Source organism: Sturnira hondurensis, unplaced genomic scaffold (genome assembly GCF_014824575.4).
Source record: "Sturnira hondurensis isolate 20B ecotype Veracruz unplaced genomic scaffold, ASM1482457v3 Scaffold0001872, whole genome shotgun sequence".
In the NCBI taxonomy this organism is placed as follows: domain Eukaryota; kingdom Metazoa; phylum Chordata; class Mammalia; order Chiroptera; family Phyllostomidae; genus Sturnira; species Sturnira hondurensis.
Genome location: NW_028074503.1, coordinates 29092522 through 29116793, shown reverse-complemented (window position 1 = coordinate 29116793; position 24272 = coordinate 29092522). Strand labels below are relative to the sequence as shown.

Genomic DNA, 24272 nt, shown 5'->3' with positions numbered 1-24272 from the left:
CAGGGGGCTCACGAGAGGCAATCACACAATATGCCTGGTGTGTCCGTCTCTCTCTCTCCCCCTTCCTCTCTGTGTAAAATATATGCATTTAAAAAATAAAATAAAATAAAATTTACTAACCAAAAATATGGCATAAAGATTTCTATTGACTGCAAATTATAGTTTCTCTTTTAAGTCAGAAGCCTCTTACTCTCCATTTTGTGATGTAAATGTGAATTTGAGTAATGGATGTAAGAATACAGACATATTCAATAGATGTTATTTCTTCTTCATTTTTTAAGTTTTCAGAAACCTCTTTATGTTGTGTTTTGATTATAGGCCACCTACATTTGTTTAGAAAGCAGATATAAATTAATAATTTAATTTTGAACTGAGCAAGACTATGAACTACAGAGTTTAATAAATGATTTGTTCCTGAAAACTCTCTGTTTTGCATGCCCCGAAGGCTTCCGTACCTGCAGATGGCTGGGAAACATTCCTGGAGGCCTTTCTTTTTGACGAGAGACCCTTCCAGACAGTACATAAGGATGTCCATAACCTGCAGAGAAAAGACACAAACCTAAAATTAACTTCACACACTTAATTTTCCAAAATCTAAACGATTAACTCAGGGCCTCACTTGCCCATGGAGATTCTAGACAGTTTAATCTTGATATTTACATTAAACTGCAGTATATTCTTTTATCTGTGAAAAACATTTCTAGGACAGTGCAATAAAATAAAAAGACTACTTATTTCCTTTCAAGGCTATTCATATTTATGTCCAGTATAGTAACTTTTATTTAAGCACGCTGTATGTTCTATTTTATTTATAATGAAAGATGTCCAAGAGAACATGACCTTTAAAAATTACTCTAATGTAGCCCAATTAATTCCATGTGAATGATAAATGGACACAGCAATCATTTTGATTTTTGAGGACATTTAATAAAGGCTCCAGAAACGGTACAGAAGTTAATTCAATTCAGTTATCTCCTGTCTTTTAGAGATTTATATACTGCACTGGAACCTTAGGCTGTGGATACGTCATTCAAAACAGGAAATTCTTACCTCCACAAGCAGATCCACAACATCTGTGGGCATCTTTTCAATAAGAATTTCAATGACTCTCAGAATCTCCCCTTTGGCTCGTGCGAGCGTCGTCGTGTGCATATTCTGCTGCGATTGGGTGTTGGCTGCGAGGGCGGTGTGTCTGTGGACCTATGAAAACATTCCATGCTGCAGATGCGGCTGACACCTGGTGGAGTTTTCCATCTCTAGCCATTGGTTTACTTTTCACTTATTACAATAGAAAAATAAAAGGGTCAACAAGCACAAATCCCCTGAGATGAGTCAGGAAAGCCTTTTGATTGCAAAAGAAGGTATTTAGTACCATGTAAATTCTGGCAAGTCTGGTTTTATTAAATTTTTTAAGTTCCTGGGCATGGGAGACTTTAAAACCGTATTACTGTAACATTCCTGTAAAAAGGACGGGCTTGAAGGTTTGCGATGCTGGTGTGTTTGGCACTGAGGTGGGAAGCAGTTGAAGGACTCAGCAAATATAAGAGGTGACTCTGGCTTTCATGTAATAATAGTCAATGATGTTTACAGGGCACGTTGTCTCCATTCTAGGTGCTTTATAATCCAGTTGGGAAACTCAAATAGACACGCCTCCCAAAACAAGAAGCATTGTAAATAACGCAGATTTAGTGTGGATGCCCCACCCCCAACCCAAATTGTCCACCTTCCATGGTTCAGTGGAGAAAGAGCGTCCACAGGCCCTGGACCAGCCAGGGGGCGCAGGCGTGGGGTTGGGGGGGAGCCTTCAGTATTTTACTCAAAACTCTGAGTGAAGTGGAGACTTGGTTTAAAAGGTAGTAAATGTGGATTATTACATTGAAATATTACTTTCTAACCAAATGCTGGAGTAGAATAAATCCAGAGCACAGCCATTCTAACAGTTCATTTAAAAACACTCATATATGTAAAGGGTACAAATTAAGGTAAAAAACACAATTAGATACAAACACTTGCTCACTTTCTTTAAAGAGGCAGTTTAATACCTGCCATTGACAGGACCTGTGTTTGTGGTCCGAGTGCTCTAAGGCTTATTCAGCACATCCAATATTACTATCTGTGTTTACGTCACTGATGGGAAAAACTGGCAACGAAAATTCCATGGCTAATAAGTCTGTGCTTTATATAAATGTATAATATCTACAAAATACATAAACACACATATACATATATGCATGTTTTAAATATAGTGGAACTTCACTTTAACACTGTGCACTATCAGAAAAACACACATCTTTAGGTCTACAGATTTATTTTTGCTGTGAGTACAGAGTCTCACGGCCTCAAATAAGCCTGTACCATCTGCTGTTAGGCCCTCCCTCCCTCCCTTGTAGCTGCCCTCACCTCACGAATATTTGCCGAAAGCCTATCAGGGATGACCCCCGGCCAGACACGGCCGCAGAGCTCAGGTTATCAGGGCAGGCCCAGAGACATTTAGTTAGTATTTCAAAAACTCATCACAGGTAACAGAAAAACGAGTCAGATCGAGACCTTACCCCACAGACACCAAGTCTGTATGATATTCAGGCTGAAATGGAACAAACCTTTAAAAAAATTTAGGAGCTTATCACCCCTACCTGTGTCTCCCTCGAGTAAGACCTACAGGAAAGATCCTGTAACTGGTTCACTGCTCTTTACTGGGTTGTAGTTAGACGTGGGCAATTAGTTAAAACACTAGGAATGTGGGAATCAATTGGTATTCAAGTCTTCAGTTGTGACATGTAATAGCAAAAACAATTAGCAAGTTTATGACTTTCACATTTTTGTTTACAGTTGGAGAGCCAGTGTTAAATAAGAAGTTTGGTTTTGATGACAGGCAGATACATTTGTGGAATGTAAAGACCTTTAATAAATGGGGTGGGGGCAGGGCAAAAGTAGGTTTACAGTTGTTCATATGAAAAATAATACAAGAGTTAATAAATAATAATACAAGCATAAACTCGATGTTTCGAGTACTCACAACTGTAAATGCACTTTAGCCCCACCTTGTATTTTAATTTGCATAAGCTTGCTATCATGAAACATGATTGCCAAGTATTTACAAGTGAATTCACTGCTAGAAAGAAATGACTAGAAAAGCACAAAGTACTGAATATGCTGCTGTGGAATTCAGTCTGTGTGCACAGGTATTATGTGTTCATTTCAGTACACGATTGCTACTGGCAATGCTCGAGAACAAACTTGGAAGGGTTATTTGTGGATGCAGACCCTCAGCTCACAGTATCAGCTAATTCCTCTAAAGGAGGAGATGGAGCCCCCACGTTGCGCTCACCTCCTTGGCGATCGTGGTGATGAAGGCGGGTGGTCTGGCGGTGGCAATGAGCGAGAGGGCATGCCTCGCTGAGCGGGCGGAGTCAGCTGCGGGGCTCAGAGGCAGCCCCATTGTGATGCTAAACAGGGATCAGAAAGAAGGAGGAAAGAAAAGAAGCATTAGAAATATAGACTGAAAAGATTAGACACAGCTTATAATGTCAGTTCAAGGTCAATGGGAGCACTCAAACAGTTAGAATATAATGGACTTGCAACAATGAGCAGTGATTAGGAGTCAGAGTGTTCTGGCATCAAATACAAAATCGAATAATTAACCGTGAAGATTGAAAACAGTATGTGCATCTGTACAAAGTGTTACAAACGCCTTGTTAACAAATTATCAAGAACTAGTACTGAATACATATCACCAAGCTCAGAATAACGCAACAACAAATATTTTGCTGGGCATTCTCCACTTCTTTTCCCCAAAAAACTTAAAGGTAATTTTCTTATAATGCTTCATTACCAGGTTATATTTAAGGCCACGTATCTAAAAGGGAGCAAAATCCACTTCTGTCCGTGAAATTATCGCAAGAACTGAGAATGACAAACTTATTTTTAGCTTGCACACTATTTTTTAGTCAAAATATCCCTAGCACTGCTAGTTCAGTCCCACACTTAATACTCAGAACCAACCCACTAATCTGTATGCTCTGCCAATAATTACTGTTAATGAAAACATGATAGCAACTGATACGCAGCCTGGCTTTGTCCGCCAGGAGTAGCTACATGATAACATAAATCTCTCCAAGCTGTGAGGATGTCCTACTAGGATGGCGATGCCACTTATATTCCTTTGCCATCCCTAAAATATACAAATGACATTTTTCTGTTTCCAAGCTTCCTTTATACGGACTACTATGAAAAGTATTTACTTATAATTAAAATGCAGCATGTCATCCACATTATCAACTGCATATACGGTGTATTTTGTTATTAAGAGACCCAGTCCCAATTTCTCTCTCTAGTTAAATAACCCTTACATTTAAGTAGCCACATGAAAGTCATAAGAAGAACCATCCTGTTCTAATTAAATAAGTCTGTGTGCTTAGTGTGCAAACTGGATTATATGCTTACTAAAAATTCTCAGAACGTTTACAAGTATTTCTATGATTTATCTAAGAATCATTGTTTTAAGTTTTAGTTGACAATAAAGATGCATTAGATAGGCATTTTCACCACTGCTAAAAGAAAGTAAATTGATCATAGAAAATTCTGCTTATAATTTCTCTGTGGCTGTCATGCTGCTTAAATCTTCGAGAATAAAACGGTGAGAGCAGGAACTCAGAGGACAGGGGATGGCGAGCCTTCCTTTGATGTCTACCACTAAGAAGAGACATGTGAGCCCAGAGGACAAACACAAGCTGAACAACAAACGGAGGGCAGGCTCTGGAGGGCGCGCCTCCCCCTCGGCAGACCCCCAGGCCAGGGGTCCCAGCAGGGGCTGGAAGGAGATGCCCAGCAGCAAAGCTTGGTGGGGCAGCTTCGCAAGCTGCTTTCCTGGATCAAACTTTAATATTGAAGATTCAGAAAAGGAAACGTTTACTATGTGAGTAGTGCTGAGGCTGGATTGCTGAATAATTACAAAGTGTAGATCATATTTTAAGTCTGGTTTTAAGACATTCAAATGCTCATTAAACTTTTCAGATGCTCTGTGACATTCCCTTTTTCCATCAGTGTGAATGAACGGGTGTCGATGATACTGGCAGGCTGAAACAAACAAAAACTGCATGGTCGCTGAAGAATTCTGAACAAACCTAAATCAAATTTTAGGATCAATCAAAATCACCAAATAACGGACTTAGAAAAGATCTCTTAGCAGCGTCCCTGCCAAGCAGCGAGCCAAGGAAAGCGTCAGGGTGGCCGGTGAGGCAGCTGTGGGAAAATTCACGAAGGGCAGGACGTGCGGAGGGTAAAGGGTTTATTTTCACTTTTGAAAGGAGGGACAGGGCTGGGCATGGAGACATTTCCAGCCCCAGCCCCAGCCCTGAGGGGTTGGGGCTGTGACTTTTTATCAGGTGATGGGGCGGCTGTAGAGCAGGATGTTTCGGCTGGGCTGCAACTTGTTTCCAGGTCGTCTTTGGGTGCGGGGTCTGGTGGTCATTGCGGTCTGGTTTGTCCTGTTTCGTGGGCACCTTCAGGGTGCTTCCAGTAATTTTCTCGTCCTGAGGATAGTGGCTCATAAAACAATTCACGTCAGTCGGGCTTCGGGGCCTGGCCAGCTCCGGGAAAGCAAGCCAGGGAAAGTGGCTTTCGTCCTGTTAGAAAGGGGAGCCTGTCTCCCGGGAGGCCTCCCCCTACCTGGAAGGAGGATACCGAGGAAAGAAACTGGACGTGGAACCCAAGGACTAGGTTTGAAGTCAGACGCTGGCGCTGTTATTGCACGTTGCCTTGTATTTGCCCCCGAACATCCTTACATGTGACAGCAGCATGTCACGGAGAAACCAGGCCCAGAGGCCTTCTGTGAGGAGCCGAGGTAATAGTGAATGTCTTTCAGAACAGCTGACTTCTCCAGAGATGATATTGCAGTTCACTGCATTCACGAACTGGTAACATAAACGAACCCAGCGGCTCTGGTTGCATGGCTAGCTTGTTTCCCTGCGAGCAGTTTCTAGTGGTGCGCTGTATGTCTGGGACTTCAGCTTCGGTATCAAGAGTGGTTTGGATAGAGATTCAGGGTGCCAGGTTATCATCCGGTGTGGAAACAAAGTCATCGCAGAGAGCGGCTGTGGTAGAGTTTGGTGATGGGTGGTGGGTCTAGAAGCGATAGACAAATGGGGAAGGAAGCTAACCAAAGACACACAACTGTAAGTGTTGTCCATTGAGTTCAGCGGAAGCTGGAACAGCCAACGTGCTGTAGAGGTGCCAATGTGTGCATTTGAGGGCCTCTCGCCAGCCCCTCCCCTCCACAGCTGTGGAGGGGAAGTCTGGGCGCAGGACCGCACGCAGTGGGCAGCACGCAGTGGGCAGCTCTACTGCTCTGAGGCCGGGGCTCTGCGGGGGCCTCTAGAGCACGCACCGTGTAAAAGCGGGAAAACGGTGAGTTTGACAGTAGAAGAGAGTTGCCAAGGCACAGGGGAGAGAAGAACCCTCACCTCTCTGCTCTACGGTCCCACCACCAGGGCACTCTTCTGGAAGCACTGACTCCATCTCGCAGTTGGTTAACCTGCTCCCAAACTTCCGGTGGCCGCTAGTGCTTCTGAGACAAACCTGACACTCCTCTGCGTGAGACTCGGGCCACCCACGTCTAGTCTTACTAATTTATGACTCAGTCGTTTCACCATCAACGCTCCTGAGGTGGGCTAATTTCTAACTTGGCCCTTAAAACTCTCTGCCTGTGTCTATTGTAGTGTTTCACCAATGCCTCTTGCCTGCCCTTCGCCCCCGCTTTGTTCAATTCTGTGGAAGCCCACGTGGTACTCTGCAGTCACTATAGCTCAATTACTTTCTGTTGAAACAAAACCACCATCACCAGCATCCGTGTATTCTGGGCCCTTAGCCTCGACTCCCATCTGCCAGGCAGTTTGAATGAGTTTTGTGTTGTGAACTCCATACAGACCAGGGCCACACCTTTTAATTCTGTTTCTCCCCAAAGTGCCTCCTATAGCCCTTGGACCAAGTGGTGGCTTGATAGTTTTGCACTAAATGAAGTCACATGGCAAATTCAGCAGTAAAAAAAATCACTAAGCCAGTTATTTGACTGAATTGACCAGGCAGTGAAGTCAAAGTAATTGATCTGGTTGCCCCAACAGACCCAGTCTAATTCTGCATGTGGGCATCTTCAAAGTCAAGAGCACACTGTGTGTGGGACTCTAAATGGAGAAGGATCGTGTCGTCAGAGGTCTGGCATTAAAGGAGCGTCTGCCTGACTCCGGAATCTGTGTGTACACCCAGAGCTCATGCTTTCTGTCTGATTCTGCTGATCTGGCTGTTGTGTATCGTTTATCATGCAGGTTTATAGGTTGGGCCGATGGTTTCAGTCCTTATTCTAAAAGAATATGATCTGAGACAATCTCTGTTTTACTCAGCATTTTGGTACCCACATACAATATGAAATACTAGAGATGACAGATATTAGAAATAAAAACACAAATAGAAAAATGGCCCACTCGGGCTAAGCTCATTCCTTACATGACTGCTCATTAATCCTGTTCTAATACTCATTCTGTTGAGGTAAAAGCATTAAAAAGTTACATATAAGACCACTTCAGTTAAATGTCATGGTCTGTAATTGTCACACTTCCCCATCTGTCAAATTAAGGAATACCGTAAGGGAATATTCAGGGGGAGAAACACTTAAAACTTTCATTGGACAGTCCACCAATCACGGTCAACAGTAGTAAGGACTAAATGCTTGTGTCCCCCTTAAACTGCATATTGCGGAACCCTAACCTCCACTGTGATGGTGTTTGGAGATGGGCCTTTGGGAGGTGACTGAGGGTAAAGAAGGCCATGAGGGTGGGGCCCCCATGGTGGGATCAGTGGCCTGTTTTAAGAAGCACCAGAGAGCTTGCTGGGTATCTCTCTCCCCAGTCGTGAGCCCGAAGCATTCATGTGAGGACACAGCAACGTGGCAGTTGCCTAGAGGCCGAGAGAAGAGGCCTCAGGGTGAATCCCACCTTACCAGCACCTTGATCTTAGACTTCCAAGCCCCAAGAACTGTGAGAAATACATTTCTTTTGCTTAAGGCATCAGGTCTATGGTGTTTTGTTACAGCAACCTGAGCTGACTGGAACCAGCCGTAACAGGGCACTGAAAACACTCCCCACTGAAAACAATCACTGAAATTATTTTGAAAATGCATACCTAATTACATTACATCTGGGGATGCCTGCTTGTCCCTTCCTGGTGAGACAGGTGTGTAAACAACAGTCTCAGTGTAATAAGGAACATTCGATTCCTCTCTGTCATACTGGACCCTAATTTGATCATTCATAGACGACTTTAACTCCCTAAACTCAAAGACAGCAATTCCTCCAACAAGTGTGTGTCTTGTACACCTGTGTCCTCTCCACTGTACTCCTTTGCAATGAATGAAACGAGGCCACCATGGTTGAGTTCAATTGTTACACATTTTCTATTAAAAATAAATGTCACAAGACTAGAATGAATAGTTTAAATATAGAATTTTAAAGCCCCTTACCGTTTACATGGAGTGTTGTGATAAAGAATTCAAATGCCCACTCTCTTCCTCCAACTCTATGCAGTTCAAAGAGAATCTTTCTAACATGTGGTGCTTATCTGTACGTTGTCAAAGGGTATGTAGCTTCCAGAGAGCACATGTTCCTCCCTTCACGCTTGGCAAAGTGAGTGCCCCGGAGGATCAGTGGTCTGTGGAACTATTAAGGTCCGTGGGTCATGGCGGTGAGGAAGGACGGACTGGCTGCCTCCAGCAGCCTGTGTCAGTGCTGCTCTGCGTCCCTTGCAGCGTGCAGGGCCTGCAGCAGGACCTGGGAGAAGGGAATCAGAACCACAGACCACAGCACACGGCCATGGAGGGCTAGGTTCCCAACGGCTTTTTCCTGTTTCTTTTTAAAGTAGGATTTTTCTACGGTTCCTAACATTTTATCAATAGGTACATAACTGTGCTAATCTAACAAATTTGTGGATTTGTAAAAAGCATAATACTACATTTTTCTGTTTTTTCCCTCAACTAGTTGAGGATGACTCAACCTCTGACTTCAAAGAAGTACAGCCTCTTTTGAATTAAACCATTCATCATGCATGAGATGCCCATAACAATTCATTTATTTCAAGAACTCCCTCACATCTGATTCTGCCTATTGACCACTTGTCATAGAAAGGGTGGCATCATCGTATGGTTTGGGCACAGGAAAACAGGAGGCACACCTAGGAGACCTAGGTGATGGTCATAGCTCTTATGACATCACTGTGACCTCAGACAAGTTGTTTCATCTCTCTAAACCTTATTTTTACTTAACAGCATGCCGAGGTCATTGGGTGAGATGTTGAAGAAGACTGTTGTCTCTAAAATTCTATACATTATTAAAGGTTTACTGCATGGAAATCGCTTGACAGTTATGACTAGGAATAAACACATAATATACAGTCAAAGCAGCCAAGAAGCCTGCCTTATATTTAAATAGGCTGGTAACTTCTAGGAGGCACAAAATTCTCGATGAAAATGATTTCATTAAATTTATTTTAAAAATCCGAAAGTACACTGAAAATTCTGCGTTGACCTCTTCTACATTCTCTTATTAGGCTGTTTTAAATTTAGCACTTGCTTGGCCTGTGGTTCTGTGGGTGTTGGGTTTTGAAGGTGAGGGGTCAGAGTGTGAGAAGCATGGCTTTGGCAGTCAGTGAGCCCTGGGTTCTAACCTCATCACTTTTATCAAGCACAGTGGATGAAGGACAAGATTCTTATTTTTTTCTTCTGCAAAATGGAGGTGACAATGCCTATTTCTTGAGCCCCCCCCCCATATTTAGATGGGAACATGTGGGTGTGTGTAGCACAAAATCTCACAGGGAGCAAGCATCAGCCAGAGGACAGCGTTCCATAACCCTGTCCCCCCGCATCTGGCTAGGTACGTGGCAGGTGCTAGAAGCAAAGAGGAAAACTCACCAGCACCCTTTCTATAAAGTAAAAGGTAAAACCCACGTTCTCTTTGACCCAATTCTATTCTCAGATGTAACCAGGAAGAATATCACCTGGACTTGAGATGGGAATATCTCACGGTTTAACTTCTGTGAGTAATTAATGAATAAAATTCATTAAAAGCAACATTTACTGGACTTTCACTATGCAGCTTCTTTGGGGCACACCTGGCTGCCCCATCTCTGTCCGTTTGCATGTCCATGTCCTTGCCACCGCCCCCACCCCATCAGTTTCCAAAAGAAGGAGTTGTGAGAAGCTCGTCCCGGCAGGCTTCCCGATAACCCAGGCAGCCGTCTCTCCTCTGTGCACTCAGACCTTTTCCTCGGCGTCCCCCTTTGTGTCACGTTGTCTCCGGGCGGGCCTTATCCTCCTGTAAAACCCCAAGTGCCTCCGAGACAGGGTCTTTGTTTTCTGCAACTTCACAAGTGAGTATAAAATCCAACACGGCCCCTTCCACACATTAGCTGCTCGAAAAACGCTTGCTTACTTAATAAACACAGTTTAAANGAGAAGCTCGTCCCGGCAGGCTTCCCGATAACCCAGGCAGCCGTCTCTCCTCTGCGCACTCAGACCTTTTCCTCGGCGTCCCCCTTTGTGTCACATTGTCTCCGGGCGGGCCTTATCCTCCTGTAAAACCCCAAGTGCCTCCGAGACAGGGTCTTTGTTTTCTGCAACTTCACAAGTGAGTATAAAATCCAACACGGCCCCTTCCACACATTAGCTGCTCGAAAAACGCTTGCTTACTTAATAAACACAGTTTAAAATTTGGCAAAATATTTGAAAACATTAGAAAATACCTGGTGAGGTTTTGGTGTCAAAATGTAAAATTCCAAGTCGCGTTTCTTCATGTTTCTAAAATAAAGCCATGATTAACTCTGGAAAATGCCCTGTTAATTTTGAGCCGTACACGCTTCCGTAGGAGACCTCCCGGGCCGTCCCTGCCGGAGGGTGTCGACGTGCAGGACCCGGAGGAAGGAAGGAACTCTGCGGTAACCGCGTTCTCGGCACTGGGCAGCGGGCCTCTCCCTAAACCCCCGGCGCTCACAAGCTCACGAGAATGGGAATAAAGAGGGGAACACTCACAACCTGCGTGTTCTCTTTTTCAATAAACATGAACTGAAATTTCAAAAAGCATAAGCCTCTTAACAAAGGGAGCTTCACTCTCCAGTCCAAAGCAGGGAGCTGGTACTGTGATCGGCACGCACGTGAGTCAGGAACGCAGGGCGGCCCAGGAGGGCCCCGCGGGCTCGGGACACGCACGTGACCCCGCACACGCTGCTGCTCCCTTTCTCCCTCGGTCCTTCTGCAGCCTGTACCCAGTGTGTCATGGGCAGAACGGGCCACTTTCAATCTAAATCTTGTTATAGATTAATAAGCAAACATTTTCTTGCTTATTATGCAATTTATCATGATGAAAATTACATTGGACTCCTCAAGGCTGAATGCTGATACATTCATTCATTCAGAGCACTGTATACAGAGGCATACTAATCTTCACGACAGAAAAGGATATAAGAGCAAGGTGTAAATTATCAACTGAAAGACACAGTATTTGTGTCTGTAGTCACATTACATGTACTTAGATAAAACAAGCGCATCTGTATGTGTGCTGACATAAGCTTCATGTAAACTTTTTATTTAAAAACAAAATATTACACATTAAAAAATAAAAACCCATCCCTTCTCTTCCCAGGCAACAAAACAAGAATGAACACTATTGAAATTATGTTTAGATCAGATTTTAAAATAATCTAAAATATTAGGTCAAAATAAAATTTTAGACAACCAGAAATACTAAAGGACACCAGGGACCCGTGGTCACAAGGCCAGCACTGGACACTTGGGAGGGAGCCCACGGCACCTGCAGCCAAGGGGAGGGCAAAGGCTGGAAACATGTCCTGGGGCTTCGCACAAAGGCCGGCTGCCTCCTACTACTGCCACAAGCCCCTGGGCTTAGATTCCCTTCTAGTCCTTCAAGTCGGTCTAGAACCTTCCGACCTTCAGCATCCATAAACTATCCTGGCTACTCCTGTGTCAAATTGCTCATTCCAGCAATGGGCAGTTCCCGGTTTGTTGAACACCAGGACAACGACGATGGCATCGCCACCGTGCTACCACCATATTGGTAATGTCCACTTAATGCTGTTCCGAGCACTTTGCAAATATACTCGCTTCATGGCACCCTGATGAGGTGGGCACTTTAATGAGCTCCACTTACAGAGTGAACTGACATAGAGGGATGCAGCAACTTCCTGAAGGGCACGCAGCTAGGGAGGCACCAAGGTGGAGTTCAGGAGCGCGAAGACACAAGATGGTGGGTGAGGTAGCTGCCTATGTTTGAAATAAATACCCTTCTCCTACAATAAGTCTTGGAATTTGGGGCTGGGAGTGTCCAGTCTGTAGACAAAGCCCAGCCTTCAAGTCTAGCCCTCATGTGTTTCTCTGGCCTCCATTTCTGAGCCTACAGCAGCCACCAGAAAGACTACAGCACAAAGCACGTTGGAACAGAGAGGACTGTGGGCAAAGAACTCTAGTGTTTCTGTTATAGGTTAATAATGCTAAGAATAAAATTCCATTCACTGAGAAAATCAAAGGGGCGATCACATTTACATTAAGAGAGACAGCATGGGACAGTGCAAGAATTTCTACCACTGGGAATTCGCGCTCACAACCGGAAAGTAGGTGATGGTGAGGATGTGGAGAAAACGGAACTCTTGCATACTGCTGGTAGGAACGTAAAATGGTGCAGCCACTGCGGAAAATAGTGGCTTCCCAGTAACAGGTTAAACATGGAATTACCGTATGACTCCATTCCACTGTAGGGGTTTACCCAAGAGAAATAAAAGCAAGTATTCAAACAAATACCTGTGCGTTAATGTTCACAGAAGCACTGTTCACGACAGCCAGAAGGTGGAAACAACCTACATGTCCATCAACAAATAAACGGACAAACAAAATGCGGTACACCCATGAACAAACCCTGGAAAGATGCTAAGTGAAAGAAGCCAGACACAAAAGGCCACATGTTGCACAATTCCACTTCAGTGAAATATTCAGAACAGAAAACATCAGTGATTGCCAGCGACTGGTGTGGTGTGTGTGTGCAGGGGAATGGCGTGTGACTGCTTAAATGGGCGTGGAGTCTCCATTCGCAGTGACTACTTCCAGGAGCTTGACAGCAGGGATGGCTGCATAGCCTGTGGAAGCACTGAATGGTGCAGAATGATACACTTTAAGATGATTATAGCTCTAAATTTCCTGTTATGTGTAGTACAACACCAAAAAAAAAAAAAATCCTGAAAAACCTCCTTCAGGAACCAGGAGGCTGAGCTCTCAAGCCAACAGTGACCTCCTTTACCCCCAACTCCCAGCCACTGGTTAGCACACGTCTCCATTGATCTCATCTGGGCAAGGCCCTCAGCTCGTCTCCCTGCTCCAGCACCGTCCTCATCGCTCCCCGGGTCACTGCAAACCCCTCGATGGTCCTCCACTGGGTGCAGGTAAAACCTCCAGAAAGCTGATTTAAAAATTAAAACAAGCGCAAAGAAGTAATTCCCCAAACTATTTGCTCATGTATTCTATCAGTAAAACATTGTGGGCAAATACATATATATATAATTTTCCTTATAAATGATATGTTTATCCTGTTACTAGCTAATAATCACAATAAACAATTTTAAAACTGTTACTGATTGATCATTGCTCCGTGCTAAATCCCAATGCTATTATATAATTAGAGGAATACACTTCCTTTTCAATGTCCATACCCAAAATTTCATATATTGATATATTTGTGTATTTTTTCTATTAAAACACACAACTCATAAAGGGTCATCGATAACAACAACAACAAAAAACAAACACAAATCACATTAACTGGAACCGAGCACCTACTTGGCCAGCTGTTTCTCGGCGTCAGCACAAAGTTCTAGAAGCCCCATCAGGACGGCGGACACGTCCATGTAGGGCTCCCACACTGTGAACCCGCGTCCAATGAGATCGGTTGCCGTCCTCCGGATGGTGCTGTGCGGGGGCAGTTTGGGGCTCGGCGGCTGCAGCAGAAGAAACGTCAACGCTTTGCCTACAGTCCCAAAACAAAGGGCAAAGCAAGGAAGCACTTTTACTCCTGTGATATTCTCTTTGAGGCATGTTTTCAAAATATAAACCGCTTTGGGTTCATATCGCTACAATATCTTACACCACAGTCTGCAGTATTTTAATTACATAAAAAGTATAGATAAGTACACACAATAAACTTTCAGTGTTTCTTCTGCAAAGTGGAGATGGCCTCAAATGATGTAATGTGGTATCTCTCACCTCCCTTCTGTAACAACAGAGTTCGTGTGTCAAACACATCCCACCAGTGACATGTCTCCCTCATTACAGACGATGTCCTCCCACGGGACTGAGGGATGGAGAGGGCAGAACGTGCAGCTTGAGAAAGTGTCCCCTCCTAAGCACGCACGTCCCTCCACCTGCCGGTGTTCTGAGTACGATGGTGCCAGGTGTGTGCCAAATTCTTCACGCAAGTTATCTAAATTAAAAACCAGCTCAATATGGTGCTGAAAGGGGTTGAAGTGATCAGGATTTTAATTAAGACATACTGCTTTATGTTGAAGATAATGCTGACAGTTTGAATACAGGCGCTAGTGGCCATTAAAATGCAAAGACCCATCTACGTCAAAAAGCATTCTGACATTGAAGAAAGAAAAACATGAGGGACTGTGGAGAGCAGACTGCAATAAGGAGTGGTTTTTTGTTTGTTTGCTTGATTTTTTGAGGGGAAGAGACAACACGGTTTATAAATCATAGAACAGGGCAGCACGCTGGATAGAGGAACACAGGCTTCTGATCTAAGACAGACGTTTCCGAGACAAACACTTTGTTAATGGCACACCCAGGGCTGCTCCGCCTTCTGGGCACAAAGAGGTAGAAGGATGACGGGCAGAAGATCATGGGCCAGGTAAGCCACCCCTTCAAAGTCTGAGCACATTCACTGGCTAGAACTGTACCCCACACAACAATGCATACATGTCTAATGCTCCTCTAGTTTCTAGGAAGGAAGGGAATGTGGTTTGTCAGCTGAACGCACACCTGTCTTCAACAAAACTGAAGTTCTGTGCACAGGGAAGGGGAGAACATGGCATAGGTAGCTAGAAATTTCTGCCACATCTTTGCTATTTACCTTAGAATGAAATTCTTATTATTAATATGGGAATTAGCATCCATGCATTTAACAAACAATAGTATGTCATCTCTTGGAATTTATTCTCTTGTCTAAAGCTAATTTTACTCACATTGTTATTTTATTGCCTTTTCATATATGCTAACTGAGTACATTCCCTGAGATATATTTAAAAAATATTTTTATGTTGATCATAGGTTAGCACTATGCCTTATATTCAGTAAATATTTGACACATACTGCTGCTTTGGCAAATACTAAGAATTAGTTTATACTATACATACTCAGCATAGTCAACAAAATTATACAGAGATCGGAGATTTCTAAGAGTCTGCCATATACTTTGCCTGTGGGGAAATTTCCATGGCTCTATGGTGGAATGGTAAAAGTATAAACCACACAGTAAGTCCTCATCATAAAACTAAACTTATTCAACTTGTGGGAGTGCTTACTTGAGGTTGATGTTATTACTATTTTTTTGGCGAATAAAACTTTTTAAATAAAATAATGAAGAAGGTGGTATTTTTTAACGTTTTTTACTCAGCAAATAAAAAATTTTAAACACTGATAAATATCCTCAAATTTTACTTTCGGAAATTGACTGGCCCATGATATTGAAAACCTCGGAAACAAGTGCTATTTGTAATGCAGAGACTGTCCCAAGGAACCACAGGGTGTCTTGTCCCACGGTAAGCATCACAAGGAGTTAGTCCTCCTGCTGGTCACTGGTTCATAACTGAGTCTGCCAAGAGGCTCCTCCTAACTCAGTTTGCTGCAGGGTGAAACTCAGCATTATTCAAGTCAACTTGGGACCATATTCAAGGTCAAGTTACCAAACAACTGCTCTTTCTTAACTGAGAGGAAGCTGAGCAGTACAGATACTGTGGCAGCTTCACAGTGGGCATTTAGGGCATAGCAGGCACCCCATCACCACCTGTATGTCTAGGCAAATGTCCAAATGAGGTACCAAAACGCAGACAGCCCCAGAACAGTGGAAAACAAATCAAAATAAAATGCTTTAAAAGGCAGGGAGCCCGAACATCCAGCATTGGATAAATCACAATTAACTTAGAGCCCCTGGCAGCTGAGAGACGAATTCTGTTGTCGTACAGTCAAGCGTGATAACAATAGCTCATATTTTAGTGCTATTTTATATCAAGCATTTGTGTGTGTGTATGTTCCAATTTCAATCTTGCTGTTTTTTAAAAAAATGTTACAAAAGAGCAAAGCTGCAAGAAAATATCTACCCTTTGCTGTAACAGCAAAATGCAAAAGATGAGAAGACGACTGAGACAGAGAAGGAACATAAAGCCTACATAAGCAGGGGTCAAAAACTGACGGTAGTACATAGGAACTTACTCATTGCTTTGCTCTGCCAAGATGAATACTCTCCAATTGTAAACTGACCAATAAAAAACAATTCACTTAAGCAAAAGTTGTAGGTTCTAATGAGTTATACTGACCAGTGCTTTAAACAGATTAATATACAAGCCATTACACTAACACACTCACCATGCTATTACATAGGTGATACTGAACTTGTTTTCTGGAGTATTTATTTGTCCTTTTCACAAAGCTTAGACTTGCTTTATCGACACACCCTACGTTTTTTGAATGCCTATGACATGAAAACACTGTTAACTCTAAAGGTCTGTAGTTACAAATTTCTGTAAGTATCAGGTATTATTTTCAGCATCGTTCATTTGATAAGAAATGACAGTTTTTAGGCTTCTTTTACTCACTGAAAGCACATACCCTCAGGGTCAATGGCCAGTTGTACACACTAACAGAATACTTTTCAAACTAATTCAGACCTTTACTTCCACACAAGCACAGATGCTGCTACTATGATATGTTCATGGTATGAACATGATGCAGGTATTTCATTGACCCAGTTTTTCTGTGTGAAAAATAAGGAGGGTTCACTTGAGAAGTGGTATAAAATTGGCAGCATTTTTCTCCAGCAGTCCATTTGTAATATCTATTTCCTCTTTTTTTTTGGCTTAAGTTTTCCCTCCCACTATGCTCGCCTTGCCCCACCCTGAACGACGAAGGAAACAAGCCCCGGGTAACTGCAGAGGCGGAGAGAGAAAGATGTGGAACCGCACAGGGAACATCGGTAGGGGATGGGGCACTTTGAGCGTGGCGGGCCTCCCTGCTGAAGGCGCAGGGACTTGGACTTTCTGGTGGCCGACACTTACAGAAAGCAGGGGCCACAGAAGGGAACTCTAAAAATTAGAAACTAAAACAGAAGCCAGAGTCAAACCACACTTATCAAGGGAAAATGACATTTTCTTATAAGGATATTACAAAATCATAGCATTTCAGAGGATTGCTCTCCAAAGAGCCCTCAGAGATCAGTGACAATTATTATCACCGAACTGCTGATAGGTAAAATATATAATCATTTTCCTGGGCTATGGTTAAGACAAACTTGCTCCTCATACTAAAAAGGAAATTATGAATGAAGAAATGGCTGCTAACCATCCGTGGCTCTAAACATTAGAGAAGGGAAAAAAGGTCATATTTAAAAAATACATTAATTAATAGCTCAATTACAAAGAAATTCCTGCGGGAGAACATGTTATATGCACTTTAAGCCAAACGAATTTATGATGATTTATGCCATTACAATGAGTGCAAAATGAATTAATAATGATTGGCTACTTATTTCAAAGTATAACCAAGTGAATAAAGCCTTCTCTTATTTGCTAATGTCCATCAAAGAATGGGGATGGCAGAGTGCTTGCTGTCTAAATTCCATCCCTTTGCTTTATACGGGTACTTGATTTGATTAAAAATAATTCCAATGTAATGTGCATTATTCATGGATACAGACTAACAAACATTTCTACAACTAGATGCTTGGGACTAATGCAGTTATTAGAAAACACTCTTAAACTTTTAACATTTTCCATGGCATAAAAAGCAAGTCATTATTTCTTTTAATAAAAAGCATAAAATAACTCTGATAAATTAGGAAATCAATTTGATAAAGATATTGAGCATAAAATTCAAAAGCGCTTTGATTCAAAGTACTTTTTTTTGGTTCTATTTTGACTTACAAATTAACCAAGTTGTGATATACAGTGAAGGTTAATCTCATCTTGCTTTGGGTAGTTAATGTATTTTGGATGGCAGACTAAAATAGGAGACAGTTACCTTCCTATAAACAAACAGAGACTATTACTTAATGCACATGTTTTTTTCTGCCTATGGAAGGTAAAGTGTGCGGACTGGGGTCAGCAGTAAAGAAATAAAGTAACAGAGTTTCATGATGTCAAAGAAGTAAAAAGAAGAAAAAAATCCATTAATCTGTCAAATCTTTGGTTGAGTGGTTGAAATCCTTCTGTGTCCTGTTCCCAAAAGGTGTAGGATTATTGAATGACGTGAGGGGCCGGGTGGGGCAGGGGACAAGAGACTGTGAGGACCTAAGATCGAGCTCCAGCACTACCAGCTGCGTGACGCTTTCATTCATTTGGTATTTCATTTCATTCACTTGGCATTTACTAATGCAGGCTGTGCACCAGGCACTGTTTTAAGTGCAGGGTAACAAAGTCCGCTCTCATGAAGTTTACATCCTAGTTGGGACATAAAAACCAAGTGAACAGCCCTGACCAGTGTGGCTCGGTGGGCAGGGTATCGTCCTGCAAAATGAAAGGTCTCCAGTTTGATTCCCAGTCAGGGCACATGCCTGGGTTGTGGGTTCGATCCCTGGTTGGGGGGCATGTGAGAGGCAACTGATTGATGCTTCTCTGTCACCTCGATGTTTCTCTCTCTTTCCTTCTCCCCCTGCACTCTCTCTCTAAAAATGAATAAATAAAATCTTAGAAAAATAAAAAACCCAAATGAACAAACATATATGTCAAGTAGTAAGTGCTGTGAACAAAAATGAAGCAGAGTAAGAGTACAGGGAGGGAGGGACCCCGCAGAAGGTGGCCCCTAAACAAAGCCCTGAGTGGGACGAAAGAGAGGCACATAGGCACCTAAGGAAACAGCACCAAAGACCCCGTGGCAGGCACGGGCCTGGGACATCTTAGGGATACCAAGAAGTCCAGTTTGGCTGGATGGCAGTGAACAAGGGGGGAAGTGGGAGGGCAAGGAGTCAGCAAGGCAGCCAAGGGACAGGCCACACAGGGCCTTTCCAGCGTGGGTGGGGAGGGGGGTTGTTCTAAGGGCCACAGGAACTCGGGAGAGTTACGTGGAGGAGACTGAAGTCCACGAGAAAGCAGCCGGCGCGTGACACTGCGGAGACCCCTTGGGAGGCTCTTACGGGGGTTCAGGTGAGAGATCATAGTGACCTGGACTAAAATAGCAGGGATGGGGGTAGTGAGAACTGTGAATTCTGAATTAAAAAAATTTTTTTGGAAGGTTGAGCAGACAGGATTCACTTAGGGATTGGATGTCGATGCGTGACAGAGAGAAGTATGTACAACTGATTCTGAGAATTTGGGAATGAGTGACTAGGTAAATGGTAGTGACATTTACTAAAATGAGAAAGAAGAGGAGAGTTTTTTACTTGTTTTTGGACTGGGAGCAGTAATCCAAATCTTAGCGTTGGACGTGGCAGACTTGAGATACATACCAAATATATGAACACAGATTTNTTAAAAAAATTTTTTTGGAAGGTTGAGCAAACAGGATTCACTTAGGGATTGGATGTCGATGCGTGACAGAGAGAAGTATGTACAACTGATTCTGAGAATTTGGGCATGAGTGACTAGGTAAATGGTAGTGACATTTACTAAAATGAGAAAGAAGAGGAGAGTTTTTTACTTGTTTTTGGACTGGGAGCAGTAATCCAAATCTTAGCGTTGGACGTGGCAGACTTGAGATACATACCAAATATATGAACACAGATTTTGGATAAGCCACTGGACGTATGAGTCTGGAGATGGTGGAGAAACACATGCTGGAATGAAAAATCTGAAAGTCATCCACATACAGACAGTTTTGCAGCCATGAGACTGGCTGGTTGTGCTACCCCGAGAATGAGCGCAGGTTTCTACACAGGCTTCCACAGGCTGCAAAGGGGAGGGACCTGAGGGTGGGTACGAGTGGCTACCAAGGTGGGAGACATAGCAGGGGACAACGTCACAACAAGCCAGTGAAGAAAAGTTTCACGTTTCCACGTGGCTGGAATTATGTGCCATCAAGAGATAGAGACCAGGGCTGAGGATTGCTCATTGGGATCGGCAATGCTTAAGTCACTGGTAACCTTATTGAAGGGCTTTGGTGGAGGGAAAGGCAGAAAAGCCTGATTGAAATGGGCTCAGGAAGGAATGGTAGCCAGAGAGAAGGGAAGGTAAATGCAGTCAGAATAGTTATTACAGAATGTATATAATTATCCTTAGATTTCTTAGGGCTACTGTTAAATTTAGCATCCATGTAAACTTCTATGTAGACTGAGAAATGAAATGAGTATGTCTGATATAGAGATACATATAAGTGATATAGAGTTCATATATTTGGTATGTATATATATGTCTGATATTCTGCCCTGAAATTTAATAAAGTAGTACTCCATGTTCCATGCACAGCTCCTATCAGCCTCCTCTGGGCCCCATCACCGCCAGGAACCAACCCTCCACAGAGAGTCTCTGGCCTTCAAAGCAGAGACTGGCCTTTCCAGGGACGGAACCCCCCTAACCCTGTGGTTTCGCTCGTGCCTGGTCAGGAGTTTCTTGCAGCCCGTTCTGGCCCCCTGTCCGCCAGGAAGCACGCCGTCAGAGGGCTTGCCTAGAGCGTTATGGTTCCGAGGATGCGATGCACCCTCTCCAAAGGAACCGACCGACTGCCTGATCAAAGGCTCGCTCACACTCAGTTATTTTTTTTTTTGTACTAGCACTACTCTGGAGTTTTAAAAATTTCATTATTTTTAAAAAATACATGAAATCGCAACAAGAACATTCTCCAAGAAATAGCATTCAGGTTCACTCACAGCATGGCAAAAAACCCCCACAAACGTTTCCTGATAAACTTTGTAATTGCCCCCTTCTTTTTAAATAATTCACACAGACTAGGAAAGTTAGTCATCATTACAAGATACATTGCAAAGTAATTTCTAGATAGTCTAGTGGAGATTAAAACTGCATGAACAATTACGTGGTATCTTTTCTAATAACCACACTCAAACACCCAACAGGAATGAGGAACTGCTGGCTGATAGACCTCCCAGACCTGGAGTCCCAGACTGGGAGCACTGGACTCGCCCCTTGTAGGCACTCAACAGTAAGCTGTGACGTGGAGACCACACCGACCACAGGAAAAATAAATCCAGAATCGTTTTACATGCAGGCAGAGAGACAAATGCCAACATTCTCAACGCAAGCACTCTAAATGCTTCCTTTCTACACATTTATTTTCCTGAAGTTGACTGAGGAGGAAAAAAAAAAAGATGAGCAAACAAAAGTCGCTCTGCTGCCCGTTTCTCAGTCTGGACATCTTTGTTTAAGCTTTGACTTGGCTTAAATGAACGAATTAATATTGACAAAAACATCAACTAAGCTAATGAGTTGTTAGTTAAGGCAATAAACATGTCACATTAGAGTCAGCGCAGTAAAGAGGTAATTAGCCCTGCAAAAGCCCTGCTGATTGGAGCTGTTGAGATCCTCTGCTCTTAACCTCTGAGTCCATTATCTAGCCCAGAGTGGTGGCCATGCTAATGGGACTCGCCAGTAGACAGCAGCCTTGCTGGAGCGGCTGAGCCTGCGTTCAGAATTCTGGGAGGACGGGGGCTGGTGCGTCTATGAGAGAGCAATCAGCAAAGCTCTGTGAAAAGCTGAAACAGAGCTCTTTGGGGAATAAATGTCCATGTCAAACAAAGAGAGGGCAAAGACATTTCCAAAGAATTATTTGGGGGTCTACGTATTTTTTAACAAACGCATACATAGCAATAGAGTAAGTAACATACAATGTGACAAAGGAAATGTCACTTCAGCTACAAAATTCTCTCGCTTCTACAAGCAGGCATGCTCTGATTCTTTCGGTATAAGACTATCTGAGTTATAAAAGCAACCTAGATCACAATTAAAATCAGTGATAATAACTTATATTGATTGAAGACAAAAAATATACACATGGTATTACACTTCTGAAATACATAACACTTACACATCACCCTTCAGAGAAGCTTGCTCTAGGGAATGTCTTTTTAAAACTTCTCACTAATTTTACTGATTTGGCTTTAGGACAAACCAAACTAGCCCTGCAAAGTCTATGTTGAAAAAAACACCAGATGCTTGTATAAAAATCACAATGGCAGGACAGAATCTACGAGTTAAAACACAACATGGATGAATAAAACACCTATTCTGTAGAGCAGCAGGTCATCCCTGAAATAAAGCAAAGAGATCGTACGGAATAGCACAGCCTGAATTTGCATAATGTTTATATAACAACTCCCCCCAGACTATCAAATGTAAGCTGAGCTTTGACACTGCTTCCAACAGCACACATGCATACAAATATATTAACTGATCATAATAAATGCATGTAAGGTAATTGATGCTACACTATCAGGAAGTGTTTCTCTTTGAAAGACTTGTTTTTCTTTTGAGCTTAAAAGCAAACGCATTATAAATTCAACAAAACATGAAACTGGCATTCATTTTGCCCGTTTCAATAATTTTATTCTGTTTTCTTCTACAAAGAAAGAGAGCGCTCCATCCTACTTTTGTTCTCACGCGAGCTTGTGAAAGGTTAGACGTGACACTCCTGGCCACCGCTGTGCACACTCGGCGTGCGTGTGTCTGGGGCTACAGGAGGCGGGCAGAGGACGTTCACAACACAGCCAATCAATAAGTGCTATCTTTTTTCAGGCCGAGTAATTTTGAAAGGGACAGGAAGCAATTAGCTGCCTCACACTTTACTGGATAGTGTATAGTTCAAACTTATTTTTAAAAAATTCCCCTCAATATAGCTTCTTTTGACTAAATTTGTGAAACAACTATGTGTGGCTTAATTTTCATTAATTCTTTTATATAATCAAATTTAGATGGAAAAGCACAATAAACCAGTTTTCTTATTTTTAATAAAAGTAATGCTGAAAACTAAAATAAAAAATATTTTTTCTGGTGTTCAACTGTCATTGACAGCTAAGTATAACCTGGAAAATATATTACAGTATTTATTTCCTCTATTATACACAGAATATATTAAAATGCCCAAATATCTCTAAATTGCCCAAGATTAATAAAAAATAAGATTGTCAAAATATTTTTAAGACTTCACGTCCATGTATGGATTTAATTTGATATAATGATTTCTGTAACTTCATATCTAAGCAGTATATCAGAGAACAATATATTCAATCTTTGTTCTACCCCAACATACTTGAAGAATATGACACATCGCCAAACCATGCCTTCTGTTGACAGGTCGGGAACAGAGTGCCACAAGTATGATTTGAGAAAGTCCTCTGGGTAGTGCAGACAGCTGCCCCACTCCACGCCTTGCCTCGGCCCTTCTTGTCGGGAGGCAAAAGCTAAGCTCCTCTCCCGGGTGAGTGAAAGTCTGTGGGCGGTACTAGAGAGCGATGAAGGAAGATCTGGGTTCTAGCCCCCAAACCTACAGTTTGGGGACAATTCGAGCTTTGGTAACGTAAGCTGGGTATTAGTTTCTTCACGCAGTGAGGTATGATGAGATGGGGAAGAGACCGGTTTCTTGCGTTCACTGGAGTGTTAAGTGACATTACATGCACTTGCCTGACACAGAGTAAGTGAGCTCTTGACATTGTCTTCCCCCTCCATTCTCCCTGTGTATAATTACACAGAAATTGTTCCTTATTTTCTTCAGTCACAGGTATTTATTTGTATATTAAGAATTCAAACATGGACTTTTATAAAAGTGGAAAATTACTGGGACTCCAATAATTTTTAAAAATATATATAATATAAAGCATTTTACCAAACAGTAAGAAAAAGACCCGTGAAATGAATGAAGGGAGGAAAGGGATGGAGAAAGGGGGGAAGGGAAATTGTATTTACTACTGCCTGGTGGGTGGCGGGCAGTGTTCTAGGCCTTGCCAGGTGGTGTTTGATGTAATTCTAAAAATAGTCCTGTGGGGAGTATGGCATTAGCTTCAAATCGAAAGATGAGGAAA

The 24272-nt window shown here is 42.7% G+C and overlaps 1 protein-coding gene across 3 annotated transcripts in view; it reads right to left on the bottom strand.

Moving 5' to 3' along the window:
• WDR7 (WD repeat domain 7) overlaps positions 1-24272 on the bottom strand; it is a 291523-nt gene that overhangs the window by 79359 nt on the left and 187892 nt on the right. For all 3 annotated transcript variants that reach the window (XM_037034791.1, XM_037034806.1, XM_037034797.1), the window contains 4 exons: positions 13880-14066; positions 3329-3446; positions 1051-1200; positions 456-538 (listed from right to left, as the gene is read on the bottom strand). In XM_037034791.1, the coding sequence (XP_036890686.1) occupies positions 456-538; positions 1051-1200; positions 3329-3446; positions 13880-14066 (538 nt within the window). The remainder of the gene's footprint in view (positions 1-455; positions 539-1050; positions 1201-3328; positions 3447-13879; positions 14067-24272) is intronic.